The sequence below is a fragment of the Calypte anna genome, chromosome 15 (genome assembly GCF_003957555.1).
Source record: "Calypte anna isolate BGI_N300 chromosome 15, bCalAnn1_v1.p, whole genome shotgun sequence".
Taxonomy (NCBI): domain Eukaryota; kingdom Metazoa; phylum Chordata; class Aves; order Apodiformes; family Trochilidae; genus Calypte; species Calypte anna.
In genome coordinates, this window is record NC_044261.1 from 3468879 (window position 1) to 3482322 (window position 13444).

Below are 13444 nucleotides of genomic sequence, written 5' to 3' on the forward strand. Positions count from 1 at the left end.
CTGCTTCTGCCCCCCTCTCCCTAAGCACTCTGATATCTCTGCAGATAAAAAGCAACAAAAAAAAGTCCTCTGCATTAATTAAACCATATTGTTTGAAAACAGACCCAAAATATCTTTTTTTTGTTGTGTAAGAAAGAAAGGGATAGTATCTGGTATGGGAAAATATAAATCTGATGGGGAGGAAGAACAACCACACACTTGTCCTTGAGGAGCACTGACAGCCCAAGGAGAGGTTTTGCTCCATTACTGAATCCCTGCTGCACACTCCTCAGGAGAGGTGGTTCCTCTCAGGCTGTTTGGGATGAACAGCCATCAGGGAGTTTAGAAACTGACCTCAAGCAAAGTAAAAAAACAAAAAAGAAGTGGTAAGAGAGAGGCAGAAAGAAGTGGTTTGCTTTAGGAAGCAAAAGCCTCTAAGTCTGTGGGTTTTTTGTCGTTTTTTTTTTCACAGGCATCCCCGAAGGTTTTGTCATATTAATCTCTTAATGGGTTTATGGTAATTGTATACATGGCAACATTGAGCTGAAAAGCCTTCTGCTGGAGAGGGCTCTTGGGCAGGGGTAAAACACTAACCACCAAGATCAGATTCAAATCCCTGGCTGAGGCACAGCCCTGACTGGAGTTGGAACAGATGCTGCAGAGCTGCAAAGCCTCAGAGAAGAGGGTGAGATGCACAGGAAGAGCCATTAGGACATCCCAGCAATGTTTTCAACAGCCCAGTGCTACAACAGCACTGGGGAGAGACAATATGCTGGAAAGGGAAAGGAGACTTCCTGCTAATGCTGGGCTCTGTGGAGCACTTGGGCAACGCAGGCAAGTCACCAACAACAGATTTTTCTGACTTTTAAGGTCTCCTAACAGACAAAAAAGATTCCAGAAGTTGGGTTTTCAAATCTCCCTCTTCTTGCAACTACCAGCTCCAGACTGCTAGCACAGCAGCAATCACCCCATGTCGTGACAGGGAACATGGACAGAGACCATCTTGGTGGCACTGGCACTGCCACTTCCTCTCTGCAGCTGAGCACGGGCAAGGACAGGGTAGAAGGCAGCACGCAGGTGCCAGGATGTGTGCTCTCCTCTGGACCACAGGCTCTTTCTTACCTGTTTCTTCTTCAGCTTGGAGATCTGCTGCTCCACCATGGTGATCTCCCGATCCACACGGTCCATGTTCTGGATGAGCTCCTCCTTTGAGAGCCGGGCTGGCAGCAGGTCCAGCTCAGTGTCAGGGTGTGCAGGGCTGACGGGTGACACAGGCTCCAGTTTGCCAGGCAGACCACGATCCTGGGGAGCACAAAACAACCGGATCAGCTCTTTCCCAGGAGGCTTTGGATCCTCCTCTCATCCACCCACGCCAGCTGCCACAGCTCCCTGGCCCATTCCCAGCTCTCTCAGACACACACCCCCCTCAAGAACCTGCTGCTCTAAGCAGTGCCAGCTGCCAGATCACATCACTGCAGGGCTCTGCAACCTCCAGAGAACACTGGGTCAGTCTCCCAGTGACATGACAGCAACTTGTCCTCCTACCAGAGCCTCGGAGGCTCCCAGTGCCATCAGTGCTACCCACGTCCCTACAGAACCAATAAATCAATCCACACTCAGGAGGTCCTGGCAGCACCATCCCCTCACACCTCAGCAGCCAGGTGGAGGCTACATCTTCTCCACAATAACAAGACAGTCACAGACATGTTCTCCTCCAACACAGGGCCATGCTGGAAAGAAGAGCAGCATGAACCATGTCAAACAAGATGGGACTATGAGGGCAGCCCCTGGGAAGAGAGAAGACCCCCAGCTCCTTCATGGGGTCCTCCTCCATTTTGTGAAATTCTTGAAGGAGCTCTGAGCGTTGGATGTCAAATGCATCCACCCAGAAATGGAGAGAGTGGGGATAGGTGAGGTCAGCTGAGATAAAAATAGACCAAACTGATGAAAACCAGCTTTTTAAATTCCAGTTAAAGAAACTCTCAGCTCCACCAGGCCCTTCAAATCAGAGATCAGCATCACCTCTGTGGCCACCACAGGGAGCAGCTCTCCTGACCATGAGCGGGGGACAGAAGGACACCACACCAGAACACTCAGCTCCTCCTCCAGCAGCACCACAACTGCTGAGCCCAAAGAGTTGGCACCCCCACCAGCACCCCAGAGCCAGGGGCCTCTCCCTGCCCACTGCCCTTCACCTCTGCAGCTCCCAAGTGAAGGAGCCTGGGTGCTGGGTGAGTTTTTCCACCCCTGGTGAAAGCACCACGGATGAAGCAGCTGTTTAACAGCCGGGGATCACAGCACACCACCAGCCTGCCCTGACCTGAGCTGCTCCTCTCTGGCAGCTGCCCAAGGCTTTAATTAAAAGTTTATCCATTCATTTGCTTAGTGAGTGGATGGATTTCTTTTCCTGGGGAGAGGGAGGATGGGGGGGGGAGGGGCAGGAAGAAGAGCTGCAGCTTGGTTTGTAACCCTAAACCAGGGCCAGGCTGGGCAGCCAGCCCACTGCAGCTGCTGGGGAGGGGGGAGGTGAACAAGTGAAGCAGCTCACAAAACTTCCCCACCTTCACTACAGCAGCCCCATGGCTCTGGACAAAGCCAACATTGTTCTGCACCAACTGGCACCAAGCATCCTCCCCTCCATGGTGATTTATGGCCACCAGCCAGGGCCACCACCTGCCAACCCTCTGCCTGGGCTGTTCCTCCTGTGGTGGCAAGGGTGACATGATGCAGCCCAGTGGCACAAGGATGGCATGGATCCCTCCATGAAACAACATCCACAGCAAAGCTGCAGCAAGAAAGATGTTTTCCTACAAAATGGCCATGTCCCAGGACACCAGTATCCTTCACTGGTGCCTTCCTCCTCCTCTTCCCTGCTAAACCCTCTTCTAGCTGAAGGACACATCAAGCCAGCCAGGGAGGAACCACTGCTGGGTGAAGCTCAGAGGCATCCACACAGCTTCTCACTGCTGCCATCAAGGGACAGAAAGCAAAGGAGCAAAACCTGAAAGCCCTTCCTCATCACCCTGCCTCAAGAGCAGAGAAGCAGCAGAAAGCTTTGCTTTTTCCAGCATCCATTCAGAAGAGAAAACAGAAGAACATCAAAAGTTTCTGGGGAATACCAAAGAGCAGATTCTTGCTTTACTTCCCTGTGTTTTGACACCAAAAAACAGCCTGCTGCACTGGGAAGGTGTTTTCCACACAATTTGGGGCCTTTGGAAGTTTTATTTTGGTGGTTTGGGGTTTTTAATCGTGCCAGGAGGAGCATGACAACCATGAGAAGCAAAAGATAACTCAAGTGCTCCTAAAACCTCGTTCAGATTGAGGCATGGGAAGGGGTAAGTGGCAGTGACTTGTTGGTAGGTGGATTTTTCTGAAAAAGACTTCTCTCCATGTACATGAAACAAAAGATACTCTCACATCTGCCAATATGCAAGGCAGGGCATCTTTAAACTCCTGCTTGGCCTTTAAACCCTTTGGAAACTTGGTTTCTGCTATATTTTCATCTTTTTACCTTGCTGAATCTGAAGCAAACCAGCAGTGAAGCTGAGCAAGAGGAAGAGCTGCAAGTCACAGCTCAAAAAACATCATCTGCTATTAGGAGATGGTTATAAAAAGAAATACAACAGCCCTGGACCTCCAATAACTGGCCACTGTCATTTCACAAGCACCTCTCAAAATAAAAGTGACAAGCAGCCAGAAGAAAGAAAAATCAAAACTGAAGGTAAAAAAGGTACCTTGTCTGTGCAGTGATGAGGTCCAAAAAGCAAAGCTCCTGCATTTACCCAAGGCATGAAGAAGCCTTTCTTCTAAATCACAAAAATGGGCTGAAAAAAGGTTTGCAAAGATGAGAGCCCACCCAGAGCCTGGGGTGGACTCTAATGGAGAGTGATATTTTACTAAGGGCTCTGTCAAGAAGCTGCTCAAAATATATTCCTCTGCTTCCTACAGTATTGCACCCAGGCTCTGAACAAGTGCAGTGTGAAACGTGAAATTCTTCTTATTAAGGTGAAGTCACAGACTTTGAAACCAGCACGAGCTGGGAGAGCTGGAATAAATCTGCTGGAGGGAAGAAAACAATTACTGCATTACTCAAGTTGATATTTTCTCAGTAATTATACTGTTTCCATGTGATTTGTCTTTAACAGGGCTAACAGCTACTGTAGTTCCTGTTTATCCCTGGCCTTATTATTATGTGATTTGTATGATAACAAGGGTGGGCGAGGGGGTGGCAGAGGCTGCACAAACCTTTCTGCAGCCAGAGGAGATGCTGGCACTCAAGAACACAATTCCTGCTGAGGAGTCTTATCAAAGAGCAAAGCCAGGGTTTGGGGGTGGGTTCCTTCCACACACTTTTATTTCTAACACAGATAAAGGTAAGGGAGGAGCAAGCCTGCTGGTGCCTTGAAAACCATGGAAGAAAGAAGGGAAAAGAAAAGGATGAGCCAGCTGACTGCTGATGCTTTGAAAAACAAGCAAGTGGTAAATCTGCTGTGCCTCTTGTTAGAAAAACTTCCAGGAGGGTCCACAAGAGAAAAGGTGGTGAGAACCCCAACCCTGCTCCCAGGACATGCTGGAATCTGCACCAGTACACCCACTCCTCCTTAGTTTCCATCACTGATCCACCTTGCAGTGCTCCCAGGGTGCTCGTGGGAGGTGGTGGGATGGAGAAGGGTGTCTGTGCCACGTGTCAGCCCAGCACCTATGGCTGGAAGCACCCCAGCTGCCATGAGGGGTGATTTCTCTTGGCTGCTTCCCACTCTCAGGAAGCTCTGCATTTGACTTTTCTGATTCCCTCAGCACACCATCTGCCTCTTCAAGACTGTGCTGGTGGACCTTCCAAAATTTCACACCCCCAGACAGACAGTGCTGGTGTGGCACTGGTGCACACCAAGCAAACAGAGCCACTTGCTTGGGATGACTCTCAGGATCTCTAGCACGGCACCATGGTATTTGCCCTACTTATTCTCTTCACTAAGTCATGCTCTTTCTCTGCCTTTCTGAACCAGATCATTAATGGTGCTCCCCCAAGCCCAGGACAGAGATTCAGGGATGCCAATGTCACCACTTCCACAGTCTGTTCACTTTCTAATTACCAGCCAGCAGCAGTGTTTTCTGCTTCAGCACCAGGAGGGATTAAAGAGGTGTTATCTCCAGTTCCTGCCCACTCACACATCTCACATCCTCATGGGTTGGAGAAGATTCTCAAAGCAGGTGGAATGGGCATGGACACCTCAAATTGTCCTCAAAACAATTCCCTCCCCCAAAAAACCACAAAAACCATCAGGCTGGCCTGCTGGTGAGGATGCCTCCACCATTCAGGCCTCTCCCAGCAGGATGGAGCCAGTGAACATCACTCATGCCCAGCAGCTAAGACCACTCTGCATGGCAGGAGAGGCAGCTTGACCTCCCCAGGAGCTGGGGGCTGAGCAGCATCACTCACCCCAGCAGAGGCAGAGCCCCCAGGGCTTTCCCACACACCCTGGGACAAACACCAAGCAGGAGAGGCAACACCCCACACCACCAGGTTTTAAGGGAAAAAGGAAAAACACACATAGAAAACTCTTCAGTGGGCCAAATATAGACCAAAGGAATTTTTTTCTTTGATTGGCAAAAGTGTTTGATACATTCTCACTTATCACCAGCCCCTAAACAGGGAGTAGGGAGAAGTCAAAGGGGCTGAAAATGAACACCTTTTATCCCTAGAGAGGTTCTAGGACAAAGTCAGAGGGCTGAGCAGTAAAAAGTACATCAAGTTATTGCAGTCCTTTTGTTTGTGACCATCTGCTGCACTGATGACTCTTTCAACAGCCCAATCCTTCAAAAAGAGTTTTAATTCTAAAATACTGCTGGGCTCTTCCTTTCCCCTGTAATCCAGCTGAATTCCACGCGTCCAGGGCAAAAAACATCCCAACAATTTCCAAGCTTGCAGGAAAGTAGGTCAAAAAACTTCCCCGATGTTTCAACAGCTTGAAGCAATTTAATTGCAAAACCAGTACCAAATGCTGACCCTCCCTCCTTCCCCACCCCCCCAGCAGATTTATGATGTTGGTTAAAACCTGGCCAGCAAGGGGTTACAGTGAAACACAGGAACCAAACCCTAGGACCTGCTCTTCAAAAACTTGCTGGTGCTCAGCACAGCTGCTCCACCGGGATGCCCCTCACCCCCACTGCCTCTGGACCATCCCAGGATGTGACAGCAGCAGCAAAATGTGGCTCATGGACTCAGAGGTAGCCTAAACAACTTGTCAAACCCAGAAAAACCACCTCAGGCAAACTCCCAGTGAAGCCCAAGGCATTACACCAACAAATGGATGTGGTGCCTTTCATTACCTTCTTGCCTTTCCCCATTAATGGATAATAATTGCACTGAACACCAGTGTTCCCTACTGACTCTGCAGGAGTGATGAATTCTCCCCTCCCCATCTATTCATTAGAAAGAGGAGCTAATCACTCCACTGCCCATTAAATGCCTTTCTACTTGGCATTGCTGGACTTTCAGCTGACCCTCAGTTTGTTAAGACATCAACTGTCTGGGCTGAAATTTTCCATGATGAATCAGACAATTTTAGGTTTGGTTTGGTTTCTTCCTAAGCAGTAAATTTCAGCCAAAACAACTCTGCTGCTTCCAAGAACAAGCTTAGAGGGAAAAATGCCTTTCTGCAACATTCAGAAAGATTCTGGGAACCTTTCCTTTGAGCATCTTCTGCATAGTTGATACATCTGGGCAAGACTGCTCCATGCCAGTAATTTGCCTTTTGTTGACTTTGAAAAAGTGTCCAGGTAAAAATAAAAATAAAAATCTCATTTTGGTGCCTGTGTAGAGGAAATTACTTTGAACTACTCTTTCATTTAACGTTCTTTCAATATTTTGCCCACCCAACAGCCATCCAGAGCCTAATTTCACCTGTGCTGATGTTGCATTCAGTGATGTGTCCATCATCCCTGCCACACACCACCTCTGTCCCACGTCCCCATCTCCCTTTCACTGCCCTCCACGAAGCATCAAGGAAAAAAAAACAACCCTAATTTCACCCCAATTGGCAAAGCTACACCAGCCAAAGAGCAGGTGGGCAATAAGACAGCATGATTAAAGATACTGCAAGATGGAGCCAGATCCTGAGCCAGACCCAGCACTGCGCTGTTGTCCACAGGAGGGCTAAGAGCAGCACATTGCTCCTCAGCTTGGATGCAGTCAGCAAACCTCTGCTTGCAGGAGCCTTAGTGGGCAGTGGGCAGGGTGGTCCGAGGTTGGTGGCTGCTCAGGGAGGGCAGGACAGGGCAGCAGGAGCCCCCCTCAGGTCCTTCCCTGCACCCCAGGAAGCTCCAGCTCCTTCACTTGGGTGACACCAGGTGCATCCTCCAGCACATGGACAAACACACGGGGGGAGGAGGGAAAATCCACCACGGCAGCTTCTACAAACCTCACTTATTTAAAAATAAAAAATTGAGGGGAAATGAAAAGACAAAAGCCCTTCTCAGGCTGGTGTTATCAAGCAGAGGAAATGAGACTTCTAAAGCTCCCATTCAGAGAGAAGTGGGGGGAGAGAAATCGCACTCCAGACGCACTTGAGGGAACAGCTTTTGAAATGGAAATGTTGCTCTTCAGAAACATTTAAATTTCCTCCCATTGCCAGGGAGGAGGAAGGAGGCAGAGGAGCGAGCAGGGACTCCTCAGCCATGCAAATCCAAACGGGGTCCATTCAGGGCAGCACCCTGTCGAGAGAGGATTTGGCAGGGAATTAATCAGGACCGGCACACGGTATTAATATTGGGAATTGGGCTTGAAGGGGCAGCAGATTTAGGGAAGAGAGAAGGGAATGAATGCAGACAGCTCTGTTTAACCACCACTGCAAGGAAGATATACCTAAAGGCTGCTCATGCCCCATTCCTCTGCTCTCCCTGCATAATAATCACCCAAATTATTTTCCCTTGAATCCTGAAGATTGAGCTACCTACCAAGGAAGAGCTTCACTGATGGAGAAACACAAGCAAGACCTAAGATGGTTTGAGCAGTGGCTGTGATGAGTTGTGGGACCAACCCAACCTCCTTACATGCAAGAGCCATTGCACTAAGCCAGGGTCACCAAAAACTCTGTCCCAAAGCCTCCCCGTGCATCAGGCGTGGACTGAAAGGTCCCAGCACCAAACTCTTCCAGCCTCCCAGCAGCTCCTCTTCCAACTGTGTCAGCTCAAAAATCAGAAGCTTGTACAACACTCCACTGAGCTTCCCTTGCCAACTGCATGCCACCACTTCATTGCTCTGATGGGTCACTCAATGTACAGCTTCATTTTAGCTATGCTCTTGGGTATATAAAGCAGGACATCAAATACCTCTCATCTGTAAACACCAGAAATGTTAAGACTGCAGCAAAAGCAGATTTAACAGCAATACTCCAAAGACTTCCCCTGCCCCCAAAATCTAGCAAGATCCCACAAGATCAATTTTTATCAGTAAAGTCACTTTACTTCTGGCCAGAACATCTCTGTGGGCATGTCTTGTGAGACTCACACACGCACATGAGATCTGAACCAAGCAGCCTGGGCATGGGGAGAGGTCACTGGCGAAGCTGAGCTGTGAACTTCCTTGCCTGAGACCAAAAAAACAATCAGCTTTTTCATCCGACTTCCATTATTTGTGGCTGCACTGGAAAACTTGCCTAGACACGAAACGAGGCTCGTGGCTGCTTAGATGCTTTTGAAAAATTGTTAACCAGCATGAAGAACAGGCTTGTGGGGGAAAAGCAGCCCTTCCCTGGAAACAGCTTGGTTTGGCTTTTCATGAAGATTTTAGTGGCCTCATCTGTCCTCAGTGAAGCCTGTTGAACACCCCCTTCATTTTGGAAACTCCCCTTTTTAAGCTGGCACTGGCAAAACGCTGTCCCCAACGCCTGCATGGGACACAGTGGGGACACCTCCATCTCCTGAGGAACCCACCAGCAGCCTGACAGCCCCTCAGGACACACAGAACACACACACCAGCCACAGTCCCAAGCACCCCATGGGCACCAGCGTTACCACAACACCCTGGGAGCCCAGGGCACGGCCCTGGGTGCCTGCAGACCCCTCTGCAGAGCAGGGGTTGGGCGCCAAGGGGAGCAGGGGTGGTGCAAAGCCACCCTCAGCTGCACCATCAGTCAGAGCCACCACCTCCTGCCTTCAATGCTTTATTGTTCCAATAATTGTGCAGACACGTGGAAGGGGGAGCCTCGACATTGGCCGCTTGTTTGAGGAGCCATTTCCTTCCTTGCTCCGCCTGCTTTTCCGCCAGGGAGGCTGCATCCTGAGCCCCCGGGGGTGGGAGGAGGGGGAATGGAGGGGCTGGATGTCCCCATGGCCATCCCCACGGCCGGCGGGGCAGGAAGGGGGGAGGAAATTGTGTCCCTCAGCAGCAGGAAACACGGGCGGGTGCTGGTCCAGACGTAAGCCATCAGCCCAGGCCTCTGCCTCAACAAGCCCAGAAAAACAACATAGAAGAAACCTTTCAAGGGAGATCGAGATTTCTTTGGAGATTTGTTTGGTTCTTTTGTTTGTTTGTGGGTTTTTGGGGTTTGTTTGGTTGGCTCTTTAGTTGTTTTCCATCCCCATTCAGCAGGTCAAGACAGTCATAGGGTGCAGGAACCATCACGGTGTCTCATCTGTGACACTCCTGAAGGATCACAGCTCTGCAATCACAGCACGACTGACGAAGGAAAGACCAAACACTTGACAAGAGTGCAGGATAAAGTGGGTCCCAAAGGCTCAGGGCAGGAGCACCACTTCTAATTGCAAATGGTTGTGGGAATCACTCAAACTGCAAACCTCTGCCCAGGCTGTTCCTGCAGAAAAACATGAAGCATCCCTGCCTCCAGGCCAGGATGTTACAGGGAAAAAAAAGCCTAACATCTCAGCTCCCATAGCAAGAATAAGCCCACAGTGAATTTGTTATTATCTGTTAGCAAAGCAGCAGCTTCCCACTAAGGCTGGAATTTCCATCTTGGTTTGGCAGCAACAGAGCTGCGAAATGATTACTGTGTTTACTTTTCCTTTGCTAACTATAAAATCCCATTCCATTGCCCTGCCAAGAATGACTGAAGCTAATAAAATTCAGGCATTTGGAAGAAAGCAATAATAAACCTCCCTTTTGGGGCCTTTATGATGAAATTTCCCCACTCTGATCAGCGATTATGCTGCATTCATGAACACTAGTGATGTCTCCAAGCGCACCCAGATTGACTCAAATCAATATTTAGCTTTGCTCGAGACTGTAAAGCCTCTGTGTGGCTGCTGAAGACAGGATCACTGAACTGCACAGCTAGAAGCAACCTTTGAAAAAACAGCTAAAAAGCATATAAGGCAGCACATACATGTATTTATGTGTTTGTGTGTATATATGAAAAAAAAGTAAGCCTTGCAATCACCTACAGACCTGCAGAAAAGCAGACGCACAAAAGATTCACAGATGCATGAATCTGCAAATCCCTCTCCAAATATCTTGAAAGCCATTAATATCATGCACATGATATATTTATATACACATACCTGCCTATTCTTTTTGTAGCTTTTCGTGTTTGAAAGACTGTAACGTTCCCATGTTTACATCTGCCACTCTGCCTGCAGCTGAGGCAGAAACACATTAGGTGCTGGGGGCAATCTGTTCCACATCATACCTGGGATGGCTGGCAGGAGATGAAATAAACCAGATCTGAAAAACAGCCTGAATAAAAGCCTGCACTGGGTTTGGTCACGTAACCACGTGGGATGGCTCAATCTGCACCAGGTAATGGTTCTTTCTTAAGCAGTCACAGGAACGATAGCATCCAAAGCAGAGATCAGAAGGCAGAAACGATCACTGTGGCTCCTTCAGGAACAGCACAGGGAGGAGAGAAATCAGCCATGTCCCTTGTCAGGGCAGTGATCAGAGCAAGGTGTTCAAAGGCAAGCTCAGGAAGCACTCCCATGCAGGCAGAGGAGGTGATAAAAGTGCCCAAGAGAAACCCACTGCTGGCATATGCTGGAGCAGGGTGCTGCGGACTCTGCACCCCTGGGGGAACCCCTCGGGATGTGGCACAGCAATCACACACTGGGCAACCCCTCAGCTGTTGCCCACCTTCCCCTCTGCTGCTGGGCACTGCCAGAGGACAGTGATCTGCTCTTCCCCTGCATCCCTCAGGATGTACCAGTGCAGGATTAAAAGGTCATGAGTCCTGGCCCGGGGTGAACGGGAGCTGAGCACCGGCACATGCAGAAGATGCTTGGTCAGAGTACTAAGATGATCAAGGGGTATCTAGGTCTAGGTCAGGACTGCAAGGAGGTGGTTCAGGTCGTATCATCCTGCACTGCATCTCCCCCACTGATTTTTGCTTTCGATTCACCAAAGCTGGGGTAGGACAGAGCACACTGCTCCCCCCAAGCCAGCTCTGCCACTGGATACGAGCCCATTTCCAAGGGCAGAGGGAGCAGACTCCACTGTGTCCTCCCTCCTTATCCTCCTGGAAAAAGGTGCCAAGAATTAGAATTACATTTTTCGAGAGCAGCAGAACAAGCCAAGGGCCTGTCAGCTTGTCCTAAAACAACCCCTCTTCTCACCAAGCAAGCAGCCAGCATTCCTGATGCACACCAGTGTCCATCGCCCCTCGCTCCACCCCCCCTCCAAAGCAGCACAAAGCTGCAGAGCATTTCATGTTGGAGCAAGCCAGAAAACCCTCCAAATGTTCTCTGCCTAAAACACAGCCAAAGCATTACTATGTTTAAAAAGCAGGTTTGGGTCCAAAAAAGAAAGTGTGGCCCTTTGGCACTCAACAGCTCCTCTCTCTTGTTATCAATGCTGAGGGTGATGTTAAGAGCTGAGGCTCCACAAAGCACGGACATGAAGTCACAGAGCTTTAGCAAGGGCTGTTGCCATGTTCAATATGTTATTACAGCTCCATCACCACAGGCACAAAGAGCAGCAACTCCTCTGCCAAATCCATCTCTGAAATCACTCCCCCACCCAGCCCCTCCAGCAGCAGCAGGCAAACACCATTGATTGCTGCTCCATCTCCTCCACAGCTTTCCACCCAGTGCTGGTAAGGAAGGATTTAACATGAAATACTCTTCTCCTCAAAACACAGCACACAAAATTAATCTGATGGATGTCACAACTCACTGGCTTTCGTTGAGTGAGTCAGAGCTGCATTTCATCACGATGGAAAAGTACAGCACCAAAAACGTGCTGGGTACTGTATATTCACAGACAAGACACCTGAGTTGCTCCCACCAAACCCCTCACCCTCCCCAGGAAGACTCTTGGCAAGGAGAAGCAGGAAGGGATGAGGAGTTTATCTGTGAGAAAATGTACATGCTTGCAAATCTGTAACAATCTCCTGCTGCCTCCATAGAACCATAACATGGTTTGGGTTGGAAGGAACCTTGAAGATCATCTAATTTCAAGCCTTCTGGATAAGCAGGGATACCTCCTACTAGCTCAGGTTGCTTCAAGTCCCATCTACCCTGACCTTGAACACTGCCAGAGAGGAGGCATCCAAAACTTCCTTGGGCAACGTGGGCCAATGTCTCACCACTCTCATAGTGAAGAATTTCTTCCTGATGCCTAAATTTCTTTCCAATGTCTTTGTCACCTGCACTGCCTGGCTAGATCATATGGAAGTGGAGAGATTCACATACCCCACCCTAAAACACATCTGGATCCAGCAGCTGGAGCAATGCCCCATGAGCAGCAGCACCCACACCAATTCCCAGAAGATGAGGTGAAGAGAAGAACCCCATACCAGGCTGAAACTGCATGAGGAGATGAAAATACCCAGGACATCCCTTTGAGTAACAGGACTGAATTCTTCCCTGGAAGTTTATTCCAGGTGGGGGTTTCTTTTCTACCAGAAATCTGCAAAAACATATTGACCAAAGGTGGACACACCAACCCCATTTCCCAAGTCCCACGCAAGGGCTCACAAAGTGAAGCAGCACACTAGCTTTGCTCCCTCATGTTTTCAGAACAGAACAGGGCACATACTAATCCTTGCTATTAAAGAAAAAAAAAAATAGATACACATAACAGATGTCCTGGCACTTCAAAGATGGAGAAGAAAAATCTCATGAAGCCACGTAGCACACCCAGCTCACAACGCTGCCCTTTTGCAAGCAGGAAAAACTGGCAGTATTTCTTCCAATTACAGGGGTGAGGCACACAAAATCAAGGGACTTTCTTTCCCTCAAGCAGATCAGGTGAGATGTCGCACTGCATGAGCCTCATAATATTGACTGAAGGGAACAGAAAAGTCCAATTATGCAAATGATGAAGCAGGCTCCCCAGAAGCAGCCAGCCTTATCACAAAGCCCTGCTCCACCACTACCATTTGAAAGGCAATTTAAAAGGTTGTTTGGGATGTCGATCACCACAAATGATCCGAAAAAGTGTGAAACAACCACCTGTGCTTGAAGCACCATCAGCTTGCCTGTCGGTTTTCAAGCTGTGCTGAGCCTCAGCCCT

The 13444-nt window shown here is 49.1% G+C and overlaps 1 protein-coding gene across 17 annotated transcripts in view; it reads right to left on the reverse strand.

Moving 5' to 3' along the window:
* The window catches only part of NCOR2 (nuclear receptor corepressor 2), a 226165-nt gene that overhangs the window by 112519 nt on the left and 100202 nt on the right, over nt 1–13444 (reverse strand). For all 17 annotated transcript variants that reach the window (XM_030460408.1, XM_030460405.1, XM_030460397.1 and 14 more), the window contains exon 5: nt 1102–1281. In XM_030460408.1, coding sequence (XP_030316268.1) covers nt 1102–1281 — 180 coding nt within the window. The remainder of the gene's footprint in view (nt 1–1101; nt 1282–13444) is intronic.